The sequence below is a fragment of the Ambystoma mexicanum genome, chromosome 8, assembly GCF_040938575.1.
Source record: "Ambystoma mexicanum isolate Mex_15411 chromosome 8, UKY_AmexF1_1, whole genome shotgun sequence".
Classification (NCBI taxonomy): Eukaryota; Metazoa; Chordata; class Amphibia; order Caudata; family Ambystomatidae; genus Ambystoma; species Ambystoma mexicanum.
In genome coordinates this window covers 1,389,311,903-1,389,329,099 of record NC_090929.1, presented here as the reverse complement: position 1 = coordinate 1,389,329,099, position 17,197 = coordinate 1,389,311,903, and the positions used below count along the sequence as shown (strand labels likewise).

Genomic DNA, 17,197 nt, shown 5'->3' with positions numbered 1-17,197 from the left:
GAATTTACATGCGAGCGACATGTAGAAGAAGTGGCACAGGACGCAGGACTCAAGAGTGTGGTGTTTGTTATAAACATCCAGGAGCACATGTGCCGACACGGATTCAGTGCTGGCGTGGGGGCTCTTGCTTTGTAACAAGCATGCTGTAACAGAAGGCAGCACTGTGCGGGGTGAGCAATATAGACCAGGCATAGTGGGCAGTGTTCAACTAAAGTAAAAGGTATGTGGAGTGAGTGACATGTATGCAGATACATACGCATCGAGCACAAAAAGCGTGGGTAGTCTGGGGAGTTACATTTATAGGGGAATCCATCTGTGATGGCCTTCACTGTGCTTAAACTTTCTTCTAGAAAGCGCCATTGAATCCTCCATAAGAGTTCTGCGATTGTGTCCTGTGAAATGGCGACTGAGGGTAGGAGGACTGTCCATGTGGAGAATCTTGGGGCACAGTGGTGGTCATCGGAACTCATTCATCTGGTTCGAAAGCAACCAACATATCCCCTTGGTCACTATTTCACTCTGCTCTGTAAGAGGCTAAGAAGGTCCCTGCAAGGAATGTGCACTGAAATTACAGTTGTGTAGTTTATTTGCAAATGTCTCGAGAATGTTAGCCTACAACTGATCCAGTAAAGTTACCTACTGTGCTTAATCCCAAGGGCTGTAGACAGCATGGAAAGTTAATTTCCTGGCCTTTACCCTAGCTAAGAGAAGGAGAGTGCAATCCTGGATATCGACCGGGAGCCCGCTGAATGCAATATGAGGAAGGGGTGACATCAGGTCGACCTCTGCTGAACTGACTGTCATTGGGAAACTTACATAAAACAGAGGGATGCAGTACCTGTGCTGAAGTGGGGCAAGAGTTAAACAACCTTCTGTATGGACCAGAGGTACAGGCTCCATGAGCAGGAAGATTCCATCAGTCAAACTGGAGGGACAGACAGTCTGCTCAAAACGAAAGGGATTGTTATTTGGGGTGAGCTGATGGAATTGCTTCTGAGAAGAATCGAGTAAATATTAAGATTGTTACCCATGCCTATTCCCTTTTTCTATGGTTGAAAATGTAATAAGGATGTTTACAAATCGTATTTTACATGCAGAATTCATTAGCAAGCAATAACTGTATTTAGTCACCTAAAGCCCTTTAATTCATGGTTTTAACAACTTGGTCCCTCTCTGCTGCTCCCCTCATCTACACCTTCTTCCCACCATTTGATGTCCACCATGCTACTATCACCCCCAATCCTCCTCACTGTCCCCTCCCTTTCTCAGTCTTCTCCCACAGCCCCCCCCCATGCTGCCACTCTCCCTGCCCCTCTCTTCCTGTCTCCCAATCCTTCACTCTCCTGTCAAACACCACTTCAGCCCCCTCTGTCCCCTTGACCCACCAGTGCCCATTCTACTACTCCTGACACTATATCCTCAACCCTTAAACTCTCTACTCAACCAACTCTGGAATGCCCAATCCCTTTGCTGTAAAACCTATTTTCTCACTAACTACTTGACTCCAATCACACTAAACTCTCATTGGGGACTATCACTGAAACCCAAACTCCCACCACACCACAGACAATCCCTCACACCGACGTTGCTTCTTTCTCTCACTTCCCTGGTCCCCCTTAAAAAAAAAAAAAGAGTAATGTCTCATGAGCAGTAAGGACACCATTGGCCACCCTTTCTCCTCCCCACTAAAATCCTTCATTCAAACAAAGCGCTGTCCAACTCTTCCACTCCCACCTCTGACTATCCTCATCTACCATTCCACCTAGCACCCTGAACATCTTTCTCTGATCTTGACCACCTACTTTAAATGCACCCAGCGGATGTCGCCGTCATCATTGTGGAAGTCCTTAACCTCTCCAAAATGACAAAGGCTCATCAACTCACTTGACTCCACTCTCTCCGACCCTCTTGTCAACCTTCCTACCCATACCCAAGGCAACTTATTCTTATTTTCCATCCTGGGCTCCTCTGCTCCCACTACTGATCTCCCTACCCCATCATTAAATCCTTCACTTCACAAGCTCTGTTCCCCCTTCAGTCTTGGACAACTCATCAAAATTAAATTCATGCCGGATTCTAAGGTCCCAAACCTGGACTACATCAAAATCTTTATCCAAGCTTGCTCTGCTCCGCCCGCTTACTCCTATCAACTTGACTTCATGGAATTCAATTGTTCACCCGAATCCCTCCAATTATCTCGAGCCTGCCCACTCCTTTACCCCCTCCGACCCATACCCACAACTACTGATTTCACTGCAGCCAGACTCCTGAAGACAGCCATGCCCATTGCAAATACAGATCTTCCTCTCTTGTTAGCATACAAAGACTTGTCATACTGTTACCATTGCCCGTACTACATCTAACTCCTCATACTACACTGACCTGAACTGATGTCTTTATGCTCACGCCCATACAAGTGGTCCATGATCCTCCACCCCATGCTTCCCCATGCCAGGAACCACTCCATTGCCTCCTCTTTCTCAGCAGAGGACTGCCCTCTGCTTCCAATCTAAAATTACCAAAATAATCAACACCTTCCCTTTTTTTCTTCTCCTACTCCACAGGAGCCACTCACTATCCTTCTTTGTCTCCACTTCCCATACTGAACTTCTGCCTAGCTTTCATTCTGCCAGACCAGCCTGTGAACCAACTGATCCCTTTCACTTCAAATTATCAAATAACTTGCACTGGTCCCCTCCTCCACCCCTCCAACTATTTCAATCTGCCTCTACTGGCACCTTCCAGGCCTGCTACTAATCAGCCGTTAAAAGAACACACAGCTGACAACACCTACAAGCCATCATTCTACTGACCTGTCCCTCCTGCCCTATCAAAATCCTCGAGTGGGTTGTGATCAATCACATAGTGAAATATCAGGAGGTGTGCAGTCCCCCCCTCCAATCAGGTTTTCGGTTCAAACCTTGCACCAATGTCTCCATCACTCTTACCTATCCTCCAGCCTCATACTACTAGGCCTCTGAAACCATCATTACTGTGGATTATCCCGTCCCTTATACAAACTATTTTCCCTTGACCTCAAACACTGCTCTTGCCTGGTTCGCCCCCTATCTCCAACCGTGCGTTTTTCAGCTCATGGAACTCTAGAACACCTGCTACCCCAAACCATTTTCAGGAGCATTCCCTAAAGATCAGCGTTAGGCCCACTCCTCTTCATGCTTTAAGCCTCCTACTTGGGTCAACTAATTCTTTTGGGTTTAACTACCACTTCTTTGCTCATGATGCCCAGATTACCTTCTGTTTCCCCCTTTCACACCTGCAGTATTTGAATGCAAAACCCCCTGCCACTGTATGGTTCTACACTGCCTTATACTCAATTCCTCTAAGACTAAAGCCTGCTTTCTTCCTGCCCCCAACATCGACCCTTGTTTAGTTTTCCCTTTCTCTTTTCCCCACCCGGACCTTCTCACACATGGCTCACAACAATGGGGTTCTTTGATAGAGGACTTAAACTTTCCAGATTCTTTGCAGCCACCAGCAGGGCCGCCAGACTCATTCTAATCAACATCAATACGTTACACCAGCATCTCTCCAAATACTCTGCAAAACCTGTAATCACTACTCTAGCAATCAGCGAACTGGACTACTGTGCAAGCCTACTTCTTGGTCTTCCCCGCTTCTCAATCAAGGTCTCAACTTTGCAAAATAACACTTTTCAGCCTACCCAGATCCTTGCCCACCTCTACCCACTGGCCATCTGGACAGCTCTACATGCAAAATTGCTCTAAACTTCTGCTTCTGGCCTTTAAATTAATCAACGGTCTTGTTCACCACTACTTTGCCAGCTGCGTCACTCATTACGCCTAGCCATCTCCACTCCTCGTACCTCTACAGCCCGTCTGTCCCACACCCCACTCGTTTCTCCCCCATCCTTCGCTCCTTTTCTTTACTAGCCCCACTACACTGGACTCCACTGACTGCCCTCTGCTTCCAATCTAAAATTACCAAAATACTCAACACCTTCCCTTTTTTTCTTCTCCTACTCCACAGGAGCCACTCACTATCCTTCTTTGTCTCCACTTCCCATACTGAACTTCTGCCTAGCTTTCATTCTGCCAGACCAGCCTGTGAACCAACTGATCCCTTTCACTTCAAATTATCAAATAACTTGCACTGGTCCCCTCCTCCACCACCTACTTTAAATGCACCCAGCGGATGTCGCCGTCATCATTGTGAAAGTCCTTAACCTCTCCAAAATGACAAAGGCTCATCAACTCACTTGACTCCACTCTCTCCGACCCTCTTGTCAACCTTCCTACCCATACCCAAGGCAACTTATTCTTATTTTCCATCCTGGGCTCCTCTGCTCCCACTACTGATCTCCCTACCCCATCATTAAATCCTTCACTTCACAAGCTCTGTTCCCCCTTCAGTCTTGGACAACTCATCAAAAGTAAATTCATGCCTGAAAACGAAAGGGATTGTTATTTGGGGTGAGCTGATGGAATTGCTTCTGAGAAGAATCGAGTAAATATTAAGATTGTTACCCATGCCTATTCCCTTTTTCTATGGTTGAAAATGCAATAAGGAAGTTTGCAAATCGTATTTTACATGCAGAATTCATTAGCAAGCAATAACTGTATTTAGTCACCTAAAGCCCTTTAATTCATGGTTTTAACAACTTGGTCCCTCTCTGCTGCTCCCCTCATCTACACCTTCTTCCCACCATTTGATGTCCACCATGCTACTATCACCCCCAATCCTCCTCACTGTCCCCTCCCTTTCTCAGTCTTCTCCCACAGCCCCCCCCCATGCTGCCACTCTCCCTGCCCCTCTCTTCCTGTCTCCCAATCCTTCACTCTCCTGTCAAACACCACTTCAGCCCCCTCTGTCCCCTTGACCCACCAGTGCCCATTCTACTACTCCTGACACTATATCCTCAACCCTTAAACTCTCTACTCAACCAACTCTGGAATGCCCAATCCCTTTGCTGTAAAACCTATTTTCTCACTAACTACTTGACTCCAATCACACTAAACTCTCATTGGGGACTATCACTGAAACCCAAACTCCCACCACACCACAGACAATCCCTCACACCGACGTTGCTTCTTTCTCTCACTTCCCTTGTCCCCCTTAAAAAAAAAAAAAAGAGTAATGTCTCATGAGCAGTAAGGACACCATTGGCCACCCTTTCTCCTCCCCACTAAAATCCTTCATTCAAACAAAGCGCTGTCCAACTCTTCCACTCCCACCTCTGACTATCCTCATCTACCATTCCACCTAGCACCCTGAACATCTTTCTCTGATCTTGACCACCTACTTTAAATGCACCCAGCGGATGTCGCCGTCATCATTGTGAAAGTCCTTAACCTCTCCAAAATGACAAAGGCTCATCAACTCACTTGACTCCACTCTCTCCGACCCTCTTGTCAACCTTCCTACCCATACCCAAGGCAACTTATTCTTATTTTCCATCCTGGGCTCCTCTGCTCCCACTACTGATCTCCCTACCCCATCATTAAATCCTTCACTTCACAAGCTCTGTTCCCCCTTCAGTCTTGGACAACTCATCAAAAGTAAATTCATGCCTGAAAACGAAAGGGATTGTTATTTGGGGTGAGCTGATGGAATTGCTTCTGAGAAGAATCGAGTAAATATTAAGATTGTTACCCATGCCTATTCCCTTTTTCTATGGTTGAAAATGCAATAAGGAAGTTTGCAAATCGTATTTTACATGCAGAATTCATTAGCAAGCAATAACTGTATTTAGTCACCTAAAGCCCTTTAATTCATGGTTTTAACAACTTGGTCCCTCTCTGCTGCTCCCCTCATCTACACCTTCTTCCCACCATTTGATGTCCACCATGCTACTATCACCCCCAATCCTCCTCACTGTCCCCTCCCTTTCTCAGTCTTCTCCCACAGCCCCCCCCATGCTGCCACTCTCCCTGCCCCTCTCTTCCTGTCTCCCAATCCTTCACTCTCCTGTCAAACACCACTTCAGCCCCCTCTGTCCCCTTGACCCACCAGTGCCCATTCTACTACTCCTGACACTATATCCTCAACCCTTAAACTCTCTACTCAACCAACTCTGGAATGCCCAATCCCTTTGCTGTAAAACCTATTTTCTCACTAACTACTTGACTCCAATCACACTAAACTCTCATTGGGGACTATCACTGAAACCCAAACTCCCACCACACCACAGACAATCCCTCACACCGACGTTGCTTCTTTCTCTCACTTCCCTTGTCCCCCTTAAAAAAAAAAAAAGAGTAATGTCTCATGAGCAGTAAGGACACCATTGGCCACCCTTTCTCCTCCCCACTAAAATCCTTCATTCAAACAAAGCGCTGTCCAACTCTTCCACTCCCACCTCTGACTATCCTCATCTACCATTCCACCTAGCACCCTGAACATCTTTCTCTGATCTTGACCACCTACTTTAAATGCACCCAGCGGATGTCGCCGTCATCATTGTGAAAGTCCTTAACCTCTCCAAAATGACAAAGGCTCATCAACTCACTTGACTCCACTCTCTCCGACCCTCTTGTCAACCTTCCTACCCATACCCAAGGCAACTTATTCTTATTTTCCATCCTGGGCTCCTCTGCTCCCACTACTGATCTCCCTACCCCATCATTAAATCCTTCACTTCACAAGCTCTGTTCCCCCTTCAGTCTTGGACAACTCATCAAAAGTAAATTCATGCCTGATTCTAAGGTCCCAAACCTGGACTACATCAAAATCTTTATCCAAGCTTGCTCTGCTCCGCCCGCTTACTCCTATCAACTTGACTTCATGGAATTCAATTGTTCACCCGAATCCCTCCAATTATCTCGAGCCTGCCCACTCCTTTACCCCCTCCGACCCATACCCACAACTACTGATTTCACTGCAGCCAGACTCCTGAAGACAGCCATGCCCATTGCAAATACAGATCTTCCTCTCTTGTTAGCATACAAAGACTTGTCATACTGTTACCATTGCCCGTACTACATCTAACTCCTCATACTACACTGACCTGAACTGATGTCTTTATGCTCACGCCCATACAAGTGGTCCATGATCCTCCAGCCCATGCTTCCCCATGCCAGGAACCACTCCATTGCCTCCTCTTTCTCAGCAGAGGACTGCCCTCTGCTTCCAATCTAAAATTACCAAAATACTCAACACCTTCCCTTTTTTTCTTCTCCTACTCCACAGGAGCCACTCACTATCCTTCTTTGTCTCCACTTCCCATACTGAACTTCTGCCTAGCTTTCATTCTGCCAGACCAGCCTGTGAACCAACTGATCCCTTTCACTTCAAATTATCAAATAACTTGCACTGGTCCCCTCCTCCACCCCTCCAACTATTTCAATCTGCCTCTACTGGCACCTTCCAGGCCTGCTACTAGTCAGCCGTTAAAAGAACACACAGCTGACGACACCTACAAGCCATCATTCTACTGACCTGTCCCTCCTGCCCTATCAAAATCCTCGAGTGGGTTGTTATCAATCACATAGTGAAATATCAGGAGGTGTGCAGTCCCCCCCCTCCAATCAAGTTTCCGGTTCAAACCTTCCACCAATGTCTCCATCACTCTTACCTATCCTCCAGCCTCATACTACTAGGCCTCTGAAACCATCATTACTGTGGATTATCCCGTCCCTTATACAAACTATTTTCCCTTGACCTCAAACACTGCTCTTGCCTGGTTCGGCCCCTATCTCCAACCGTGCGTTTTTCAGCTCATTGAACTCTAGAACACCTGCTACCCCAAACCATTTTCAGGAGCATTCCCTAAAGATCAGCGTTAGGCCCACTCCTCTTCATGCTTTAAGCCTCCTACTTGGGTCAACTAATTCTTTTGGGTTTAACTACCACTTCTTTGCTCATGATGCCCAGATTACCTTCTGTTTCCCCCTTTCACACCTGCAGTATTTGAATGCAAAACCACCTGCCACTGTATGGTTCTACCCTGCCTTATACTCAATTCCTCTAAGACTAAAGCCTGCTTTCTTCCTGCCCCCAACATCGACCCTTGTTTAGTTTTCCCTTTCTCTTTTCCCCACCCGGACCTTCTCACACATGGCTCACAACAATGGGGTTCTTTGATAGAGGACTTAAACTTTCCAGATTCTTTGCAGCCACCAGCAGGGCCGCCAGACTCATTCTAATCAACATCAATACGTTTCACCAGCATCTCTCCAAATACTCTGCAAAACCTGTAATCACTACTCTAGCGATCAGCGAACTGGACAACTGTGCAAGCCTACTTCTTGGTCTTCCCCGCTTCTCAATCAAGGTCTCAACTTTGCAAAATAACACTTTTCAGCCTACCCAGATCCTTGCCCACCTCTACCCACTGACCATCTGGACAGCTCTACATGCAGAATTGCTCTAAACTTCTGCTTCTGGCCTTTAAATTAATCAACAGTCTTGTTCACCACTACTTTGCCAGCTGCGTCACTCATTACGCCTAGCCATCTCCACTCCTCGTACCTCTACAGCCCGTCTGTCCCCCACCCCACTTGTTTCTCCCGCATCCTTCGCTCCTTTTCTTTACTAGCCCCACTACACTGGAATGGCCTTCCCCAGACATCAAAGCCATTTCTTGAGTGGTACTCTACAACTCAAGACTTCAACTCCAGCTAATCTGGTCTAAAGGATTCCCTGCACCATTTCCCACCTACACTCCCTGAGGGACCCACTTAGCATTCCTCAACTCTGCATCTCTCAGGAACATCCAGGTACAAGTTACACCATGTTTATACTCAACCATGGTCCTCTGTCGCATTAGGTCCTGCAGTTCTGTCCATGTCTCTGGTATATGCTCACAAGGCATAAAATAACCAGTATAACATCGCAATTCACTAAACAATAATGATTAATTGCTTTTCATTTTATAAATCATGTTGCACTAACTGCAATGCCAAGTATTTTTTGCTCCACGACAGTACACGGCCTATACAAAGGAAAGCAGAGATCCAGGCTGCAGGCTGACCCCAATGTTTACTTTTAATGAGCACTTAGGCTGATCAGAACTGCAGATAAGGGTGACTGTGTGGGACCTTGTCTGTCTTCCACTGTAAATATTGGGAGGGAGTCAGGAAGGTAGTGAATGAGTTAGCCCTTCTCTCTGATCTGTCATTTCTTCCACCTCTGTTCTCCAGCATGTTTCCATTTCATTCTTTTTTTGCCAACTTTTGCACCCTTTATTGATGGTCTACCCCTTTTTTGTTCACTTTTCCCTCATTTATCCACCAGACCCCTTTACCTTTCTCTCTTGCTCATCTCTCCCCCTCATCTCTTTTGAGAGAGGGGGATGGGGAGCCTGAAAGGCTGTGCTGAGGTCTGTGTGCATTGCTCATGTAAAGCTGCGGTGCCGTGTTTTGTGTTGCTGTGGGTATTGTACCATCTTAATTCAATGACCAAATCAAAAGCTAAGATTATAGTTAACCCATCCATTACCAGGTTCTATAGTCCAGACCAAGCATATGAAGTATAGGCTAGTCTTTTTTAATTAATGCACATGCCATGTGATGGGAACCTGATGTACATGCAGACATTCAACTTTCATGACAAACGTGAACTTTGCTTTCCAGTGAAAGTTGCCAGGTTTATAATTTGAGTGGCTGTGCAAAAACATACATGAAGCCTCCCCTAATTTGCAGATGCGTTGACATCCCTAGACGTGATACCACAGAAATGAGCTCATATGCAGCCTCAATTGAATGATGGTAAGTTACATTACAAAAGGTTTTTATAAGTATGCCGAGAGACAAATAACTTGGATGTGCAGATTAACAAGTGGCATTATTATTATATATGAAGCAGTACGTGGAGTGAGATTTTTGTACAGCGTACACATGTCAAATGAATGGCTTGTGGGTACTTCTAATTCTGGCAGATAACACACAGTGAGATAAAATGATTTGGCAAGGATCACACACTTTAGTTAATTGTGAAGCTGGGGTTTGAGACCAGTCTGCAACGTAAGGCCATTAACCTTCCCAGCTTTAGTTGGTAGACTAGTTTTTTGATTTTAAAGAATACTCTGTTTTGTATAATGTTTTGAAACTTACACCAAATCATCATCCAAGCTGAAAAATATATAAATCCATATAGAATATGGTTGCAGCTTTATTTACCCATTCTAGAATGGAAAACTACAAAAATAAGCAAAGTAACGTGAAGCTAAAAAACATCTTAGGTGTTTGGAAAATGTACCCTTTAAGACTTAGACACACATTAAAAAGGTACTGTATGATAAAGTCACCTTTTTGTAGTCATTGTTTCACAGGATCATGCTTGCTACTGCATATCATGTAACGGGAAAGAGACCACTTGTCAGAAACAATGGTCCATCAATGAACCACCACTAATAAGGAGCTTGCCATTTAAAATGCTCTGCCGTTAGTGTGTTTTAACTATTTGCGAGGCACTAGTGGGAAGCCCTGTTGAATTTGCAAGGGTAGCAGTGTCCAGTCACAGGTCTAACAAAGGCATCCTCATTATAGCAACAGTGGCGAAACAAGTGTGCGAGGCCCCTAGGCCCTTTGCTGCTGTACAGGGGGCACATGTCTTGCAATGGCCATGATTGAAAGAAAGGATATACACATTTGCTAATCATATTTGTTGAATTGCTAATCAAAATATTTTTGTGTAGCAGTCTCAATTAATCACTTTTGCAAGACTAACTTATGTCTTGTGTTCCAAAAATACCCCTGCATCTCCAAGAGAAAATCATTCAGTACTATGAAGCTTATTGTAAAGGAACCTTACCCAGCAAATGCCTCGAACATCTGCATCTGTAGAAAAGACTGGAAAAACTAAACAAATGGGATATTTATTCGAATTTCAGCTGAACGGAAATTACGAACAGCCAAAAATGTCAAATAAATATTCCATTTGGCTCGATTATAGTGAACAAGGGGAGCAGGAATTGTGGGGGTTTCCCTGCACCCTTGTTCCCTATAATCGCAACATAGGTTGCGGGGGTGTCTCCCACCATCGACACAATGAAGTTAAAAACATTTGGAAAAGAGGACCCTGCCATGCTGGTTCCCATGCACGCAAGTGAAGGGAACCGCCGTTGCAGAGGAATGGAGCAGCTGGCGGCACACAGCGAAGTGTCCTGCCAAAAGTTAAGTAAGGGGGTAGGAGGGTGCGGTTTGCCAGAAATGTCTGCGGGAGGAAAAACCGAAGGTCATTTTTGTTTTAATGACTTTCGGTTTTCTCTCTCTCAGACATTTCTCAATACTTACAAATCATGGACAACCTCAACCCTCGGTTCATGGCCACGATGTACGTCATTTCTAGTTGACATTACAGATCACTGCTCAAATAAATAAAAAAAACTTAAAGGTGTACACTTCTGAAAACTTTTTTGCACTGAAGCATAAAATGTATACAATTCTTGGCAAGCTTTGAAATTCTGGTAAAGTCACAAAGAAAGGGAGAGGGGAAAAATACTAGAGTACACTTACTGGACCCAAGATGGGTCTTCTCGTAAACTGAGCCTGGGACTGACGCTCAACAGTCTTTCGCTCAAAAGGTTTCTTCACAGCTGCGATGGCTTCTGGGAAGAAGGTGAAAACCTGGAGCTGCTGTAGTACGCGGCTGTGTTCCTCCTGGAAAACAGCAATGAGGTTCCCCTCGCTGCCAGCAACTCCAAGCAGCTACAACACAAGGAAATAAAGGGACATCAAGACATATAGGGCAAACAAAAACAATATATCACAGCACGTGTTGGGGGGCCGGGAAGAGGGATATTCAAATTACTGTCCAACCCTATATGTAGCAGTGAAGTGTAATACGTTTGCAATGTTCAAAATTGCTGCTTCTAGCTAAAGACTTTAGTAGGATGGAAATATTTTCGAGTGCTATGCAAGGAAACAGTTAATACAGCAACATAAAAGGTTAATGGTTAGACTTGTTTCAACTGGGCTCCGTCACAGAGAATGCATCTTTCTAGTTTTTCCTGAGAGGAGGCTTAACCATCCATGGCTGAGGTGATCAAAAAATCTGTTCCAAACAGTCAATGCTATATTAGTCCGCAATTAAAGCAGTACGATGCAAAAGGATTTACAAAGCATGGAAACTGTAGTTCATGATCCCCAAATCAGGAAAGGGTTTGGGGCTGAGAATGTGTGCCATTACAGCACAGAGGTCTGTTGCAGGTGCGATGGGATTTGTTTTTGTTCCCTTCTAATTATTATTCTTAGGTTGTTTACCGAGCGTAGACATAGCTTCGGGTAGCAACAGAGTGGTTTACAATCATAGGGGTAAGAACAAGATTAGGGAGTAGAGAAACAATGGAGTGGGGATCTTATAACTGGAGAGGGAAGGAAATTGTCAGCAATGGATCTACAAGTAACCAGGGGAGGAAACAGTGGGGATCAGACCACCCGGTCTCTAGTATCGTTTGGAGTGGACGGTGTATGGACATAGGTGTTAGGGAGGAGCCCTAGGGGGCGAGTCCGATGTGGATGGGGAGGAGGCTCCAGAGTCATGGGGCATAAGCACAGGACGACGGCGGTCTGATTTTTTCCTTCCTGCACCAACAGGGTTTGCACATTTTCTTACTTTTGGTGGATCGTAGGCCTCCAAAGATGCTGAGTTTCTTAGTGAGTTTGCTTGGGGACTTCAGTGACTTCCAAGTTTCACAATATCTAACATCTGACCAATCATACAAGTATATGATGGCAACAGTTGGTGAATGATGAAGGCCTTAAACATACCTATACAATGCCTACATGAATGCCCAAACGACTGGCCGTGTCAAAGCCTGTTTAAAGACTACAGTCCTTTGCAATATGGGAAACCCTTGAAAGAGAGGGCTTCAATTAGAAGTCTGACTTAAACATTCAGGTCGGCCGATACAAACTTGCTGGTCTTCGAACCCAGCAGCTATTGGAACTGAGCGTCCATGTTTTCTTTCAAAGTGCTGGAAAATTAATTTCTCTCCCTAAACATTTATAGATAAGAAGAATGCCTATTTGTTCAGCAGTACATGGGGCCAGGTGTGCTACTTTGTTGAACTATTAGTTATAGGTAACTATCACTCAACTGAAATGCTATGCATTTCATTAAAATTAGGCACATGCAAATCAGAGATATCCCTGGACCTACAGGCTGCACTGCAGATCTTTGCAGGAGGTTAATTAGCAGTGAGCTACATTGTGTCTATGATAAATGTGCATTGGTACTTTCATGGAGTCTGGACACCCTGCTAGCCTTTGTTTTTTTAAATCCACATTTGCCCACTACTCAACGCTTTTTAACTTCCCTCAGTGGGTATGCTAGACAAAAATGTGGATACGCCTCGATGCTATTTGCAAGCCAGACTTCTGTTGCAAATAAAAAGGATATTTGATTAAAACATGTTTTCCTTTTACTTACATTGCCAGTGTGTGGTTCAATTAAAAAGGTGGGGCTTGGATTAGTGCTGCAGATAACGTAACAGGCCTGTTCACCGTCTTCGGTTTTGTTTTGCTGATGGTCTTGTGGACTTTGTTGCTCACTTTGTACTCTCTCCCTGCCGTTGGTCTTTTGGGCTGAATGCGGGGGTGGGGGATGGAACATACATTGCAAGCTAAAGCTACCCTCTGGAGCAGGCTGGATACCCCCCCCCCCCAACACCCTTATCAATATGTTCCTTATCCTACTCATGATGCTGGGCATATCATATGCTCCATCTGGTTGTAGCCACCTCAATAGTGGTAAATCGGTTTAGATACACCACGCACCCCACCCCATCCACACCTGAATAGGCCACTGAATAATATGGCTTTTTGCCCCCTGACTTTCCCCACAATAGTCATCGGGATTATAACACCTGTTAAAGGTTTGCTAATATCTTCCTTAATGGAGTCATATAATCCACTAAGAATTTGCTGTTGACAAAGTTCTTCTAAAGATAACTCTTCTGAAATAAAACATTAGAAAAGGAAAACCGAGGGAATGGCGGGCCCTCTATGATACAAAGGCAAAGAAGTGTGCACCTCATTTTAGATTATTCAACAATAACCTTGGCTTAGCCAGGGAAGCATTCAACTCAGGTAGGGCAAGGGTCCTAGACAACTCCCTTGTGCCCTAGCCAACATAGTCGATAGGGAGGGGTCATGGGAGTTACAGTTCAAAATATCTGAAGAACCGCAGGTTGAAGACCCCCGAGATGGGGTGGCTAGCAGTGTCACTGCTTCGAGTATCTTTTGTATGATTTCTCAAGAACAATCTATTTCGTCTGTGCCCACCAATTCTGTTCTCGCCTCTTAACAATATTTGAAATCACATTTCTAAATCCAACTTTACGCTAACCCCTCTATTGTAGCTCCACCTTCTAGGAATCTGGCAAAGCCTCTACTGGAACTGTTTTCCACATTGTTGAAAGAGTAGAAGCCAATTTGTTTAGGGGAAATAAGAAGTGACTTCCCCTTTTACTGCAATCCTAAGATATACAGTGAACAAAAATTCATGTTTTTATCTGCTTTGAATGAAATCAATAATTTGTTCTTTTTGGCATGAAGTGGCTCCAGCGGCCTTTAGAGGAGCTAAACAGTGCTCTACTAAACTCACCAGCAGCAAAGGCTGCAGCTCCTGCATGGCAAGCCTCACAAAGTTGCAGTGTGCCTCGGCATACCCGCGCACGCAGCTGACGAACAGTTCTTTGGCGTATCGGTGAAATTTGGGGAGCTCGTCCAGCAGCTGGGCATTCAGGGCTTCATAGTTATTGCGCGCAGACTGCAGCTCTTCAAGGGTGCGCTTGTCCTTCAGCTTCTCTGAACGCTCTGTGCAGTTGTGGAAATCTAGGAGCTTATCAAAGCGTTTCTGCACAAGCTTGTGTGGCCCAGCGAACATCGTCAGGAGTTGGTTCAGGGGTGAGATGATCAGCTTGTCCGTTCTTGCTTTCTATTGGGCACAGAGAACACATTAGTTACACTCCATAGTCTACAAGCAGGCTTTATAGAAAAGGTGTATTGTAATTCTGTATCACATTTGGAAGTTATCTAGATGCTGTGTTTTGCCAGACAGTTGAACATATTTTCATTTACTGTGCTGTATTCATCTGGATAAGAATCACATGGGCATATCTTGCTCTCTATGCAAATGTATTCTTTGGGGAGAGAGAGAGCAGGACTTAATACAGACAAGGCATGGCAAGAAAGTGGACCGATCTGCTGCGTCTACTCTGTCCTGGTCACTGTTTCCTAAAATGTGCCATCTCCTAATTTATATGCAAGCCTTGCCCCTGGACTTATCTTTCTTGCCCCTTTTCTAATACCCATCACTTAATCCCCCCAGTTTGTAAATGCCCCAAAGGTTGTATATCAAGTGCAACACAAGAAATCTACATGCATTCAAAGTCAACATGAAATTAAACTATCTTAAGAGTTCATCTTGACCCCTAGGTCGTCATTTCATTCATGTGCCATTCCAAATCTACACAACTGAGCAGAGGGAAAAAGTGAAATCTGTTTGCCTATTCATAAAACAACTGCGAAAGTACTACCCAGAAAACAAAACATCTACATGACTATGAGTTATGTTATGTTTTGGGGTATTTGTATAGCGCCTTTTACCAATGGTATGATTCCAAAGCGCTGTGGGTTGAATGCCCTTAAGGACCGTGGTCCAGGTCAGTGAAGAGAGTAGTGTAGTAAAGTGCTTTAGTGCACTCGGTATGGGTGCAGCCAGGGGGGAATTAAGTGGTGTAGCTGTATTCTAATGCTAAGCGAGGTGCACTGGTTGCGTGAGATCAGTAGAATGTGTGCAGCAAAGGCCAATTGGACTTTGCGTACCTGCAGAGTTTGTGAATGGGATGTGTGCAGCTAGGAAAATTTCGTAGGGGACAGCTCCATTCTACAGACTGAGGTGATCATGGAGGTGTGCAAGTATGTGTGCAACAAGGACGAATAAATTGAGGGGTGCAGCTGCATTCTATTGTTTATTAGTGCTGAGGGAAGAGTTCGCATATTTTTGTGTTTGTGTGTGGATTCGGGGGGACTCTGTTCCTGACCAGTTTTCAGTGCCCGTCAAGGGGATGGTATGTATCTTCCCTTGGGGTGCAGGCTAATAGGCTATGGTCCTCCTTGTGTCTTATTCTGCAGTTGCTTATTTAAGTGCAAGTACTGATTTAAATACAGTAGAGTTATGGCGAAATAAGAATGTTAACACCCCAGAGATTCAGGGGAGCCATAACTCGGAATGCAGGCTTTAACTGGCCAACATTCCCTATACACAGTGCACCTCCCATCACCTCTACCCCCTGACATTTACTACAACAAAAACACATGGCCCATCTTTTCAGCGGCGGTTGAGCTTCCCTACTCCAGAGCAACCATATTTGGCTTCATTTCCTTTTTCCTGCTATAGGTGCTGGAGCTTTAACATTCTGGCGTAAAAGCCTGTACATCTAACTGTTCCCCCAAATTAGCACATGGGGCCGCTTGCCCCGGTGCGAAGAGCTTTTCAGCAATCTGCACCTAAATGCTCTAACCTGCAGGTTAATGTATCTCATACCTTGTTAATGCCCTCACCTCCGTTTATTTAGTTGGGCTTCAAACAGCCAGTATGGTATGCTGGTGTGGGCTGTAAAACTATAGACATGGGAAAGTAAAACAAAAGTAGGTCCTTACAAAGTCTGTGAAGAGCTTCTCGCTGATGCAGCGGTGGACTTCCTGCAACAGTTCCAAGTCACTGCTTCCTTTGGTTCCCTTATCCACGTACAGGTTTCGCATACTCTCAGCAGCCACCACTTTAACACAGGCGGATTCCTAGAATAGGCAGAGAAAGCGTTAATAAAAACATCAGATTGTAACTCGACGCGGAACATGCAAGTCAGATGACATGGTCTGTTAAGCGATTTCCCAATTCTATGGCGATGAGGGCTACTGTGCGGTGTCCAGGCAACAAAGTAATAAGGGACGCGTTATTGAAGGGTAAAACGTCCTGTGGAGGTCTCCAAATAAGATGTTAACCGAGGAACTGGTGTCTGCAGGCCCGTGCAGAGCCCCACTTCCATTGCCATGCCGGTTGCGGGTCGGATGCTGGAGCTGAAGAAGCATGGGAGGCGTCGCGGCAACAGCAGGCGCAGTGGAAAGTGCGTTTCTGGAGGCATTTAGCGTGGAGTTTGATGAGGTGGTGGGAGTGGAGAACGCATGAGCATGGAGCTGCTTGGGTGGAATGTGGGCTTGTACAGAATGGCACATGTTCCCTGCCGCAAGAAACAGAATGGAGGCAGTTCATG

At 45.2% G+C, this 17,197-nt stretch overlaps 1 protein-coding gene across 3 annotated transcripts in view; it reads right to left on the bottom strand.

The window, feature by feature from the left end:
* The window catches only part of DNMBP (dynamin binding protein), a 938,987-nt gene that overhangs the window by 6,708 nt on the left and 915,082 nt on the right, over positions 1-17,197 (bottom strand). For all 3 annotated transcript variants that reach the window (XM_069611517.1, XM_069611518.1, XM_069611519.1), the window contains 3 exons: positions 16,587-16,724; positions 14,527-14,859; positions 11,436-11,627 (listed from right to left, as the gene is read on the bottom strand). In XM_069611517.1, the coding sequence (XP_069467618.1) occupies positions 11,436-11,627; positions 14,527-14,859; positions 16,587-16,724 (663 nt within the window). The remainder of the gene's footprint in view (positions 1-11,435; positions 11,628-14,526; positions 14,860-16,586; positions 16,725-17,197) is intronic.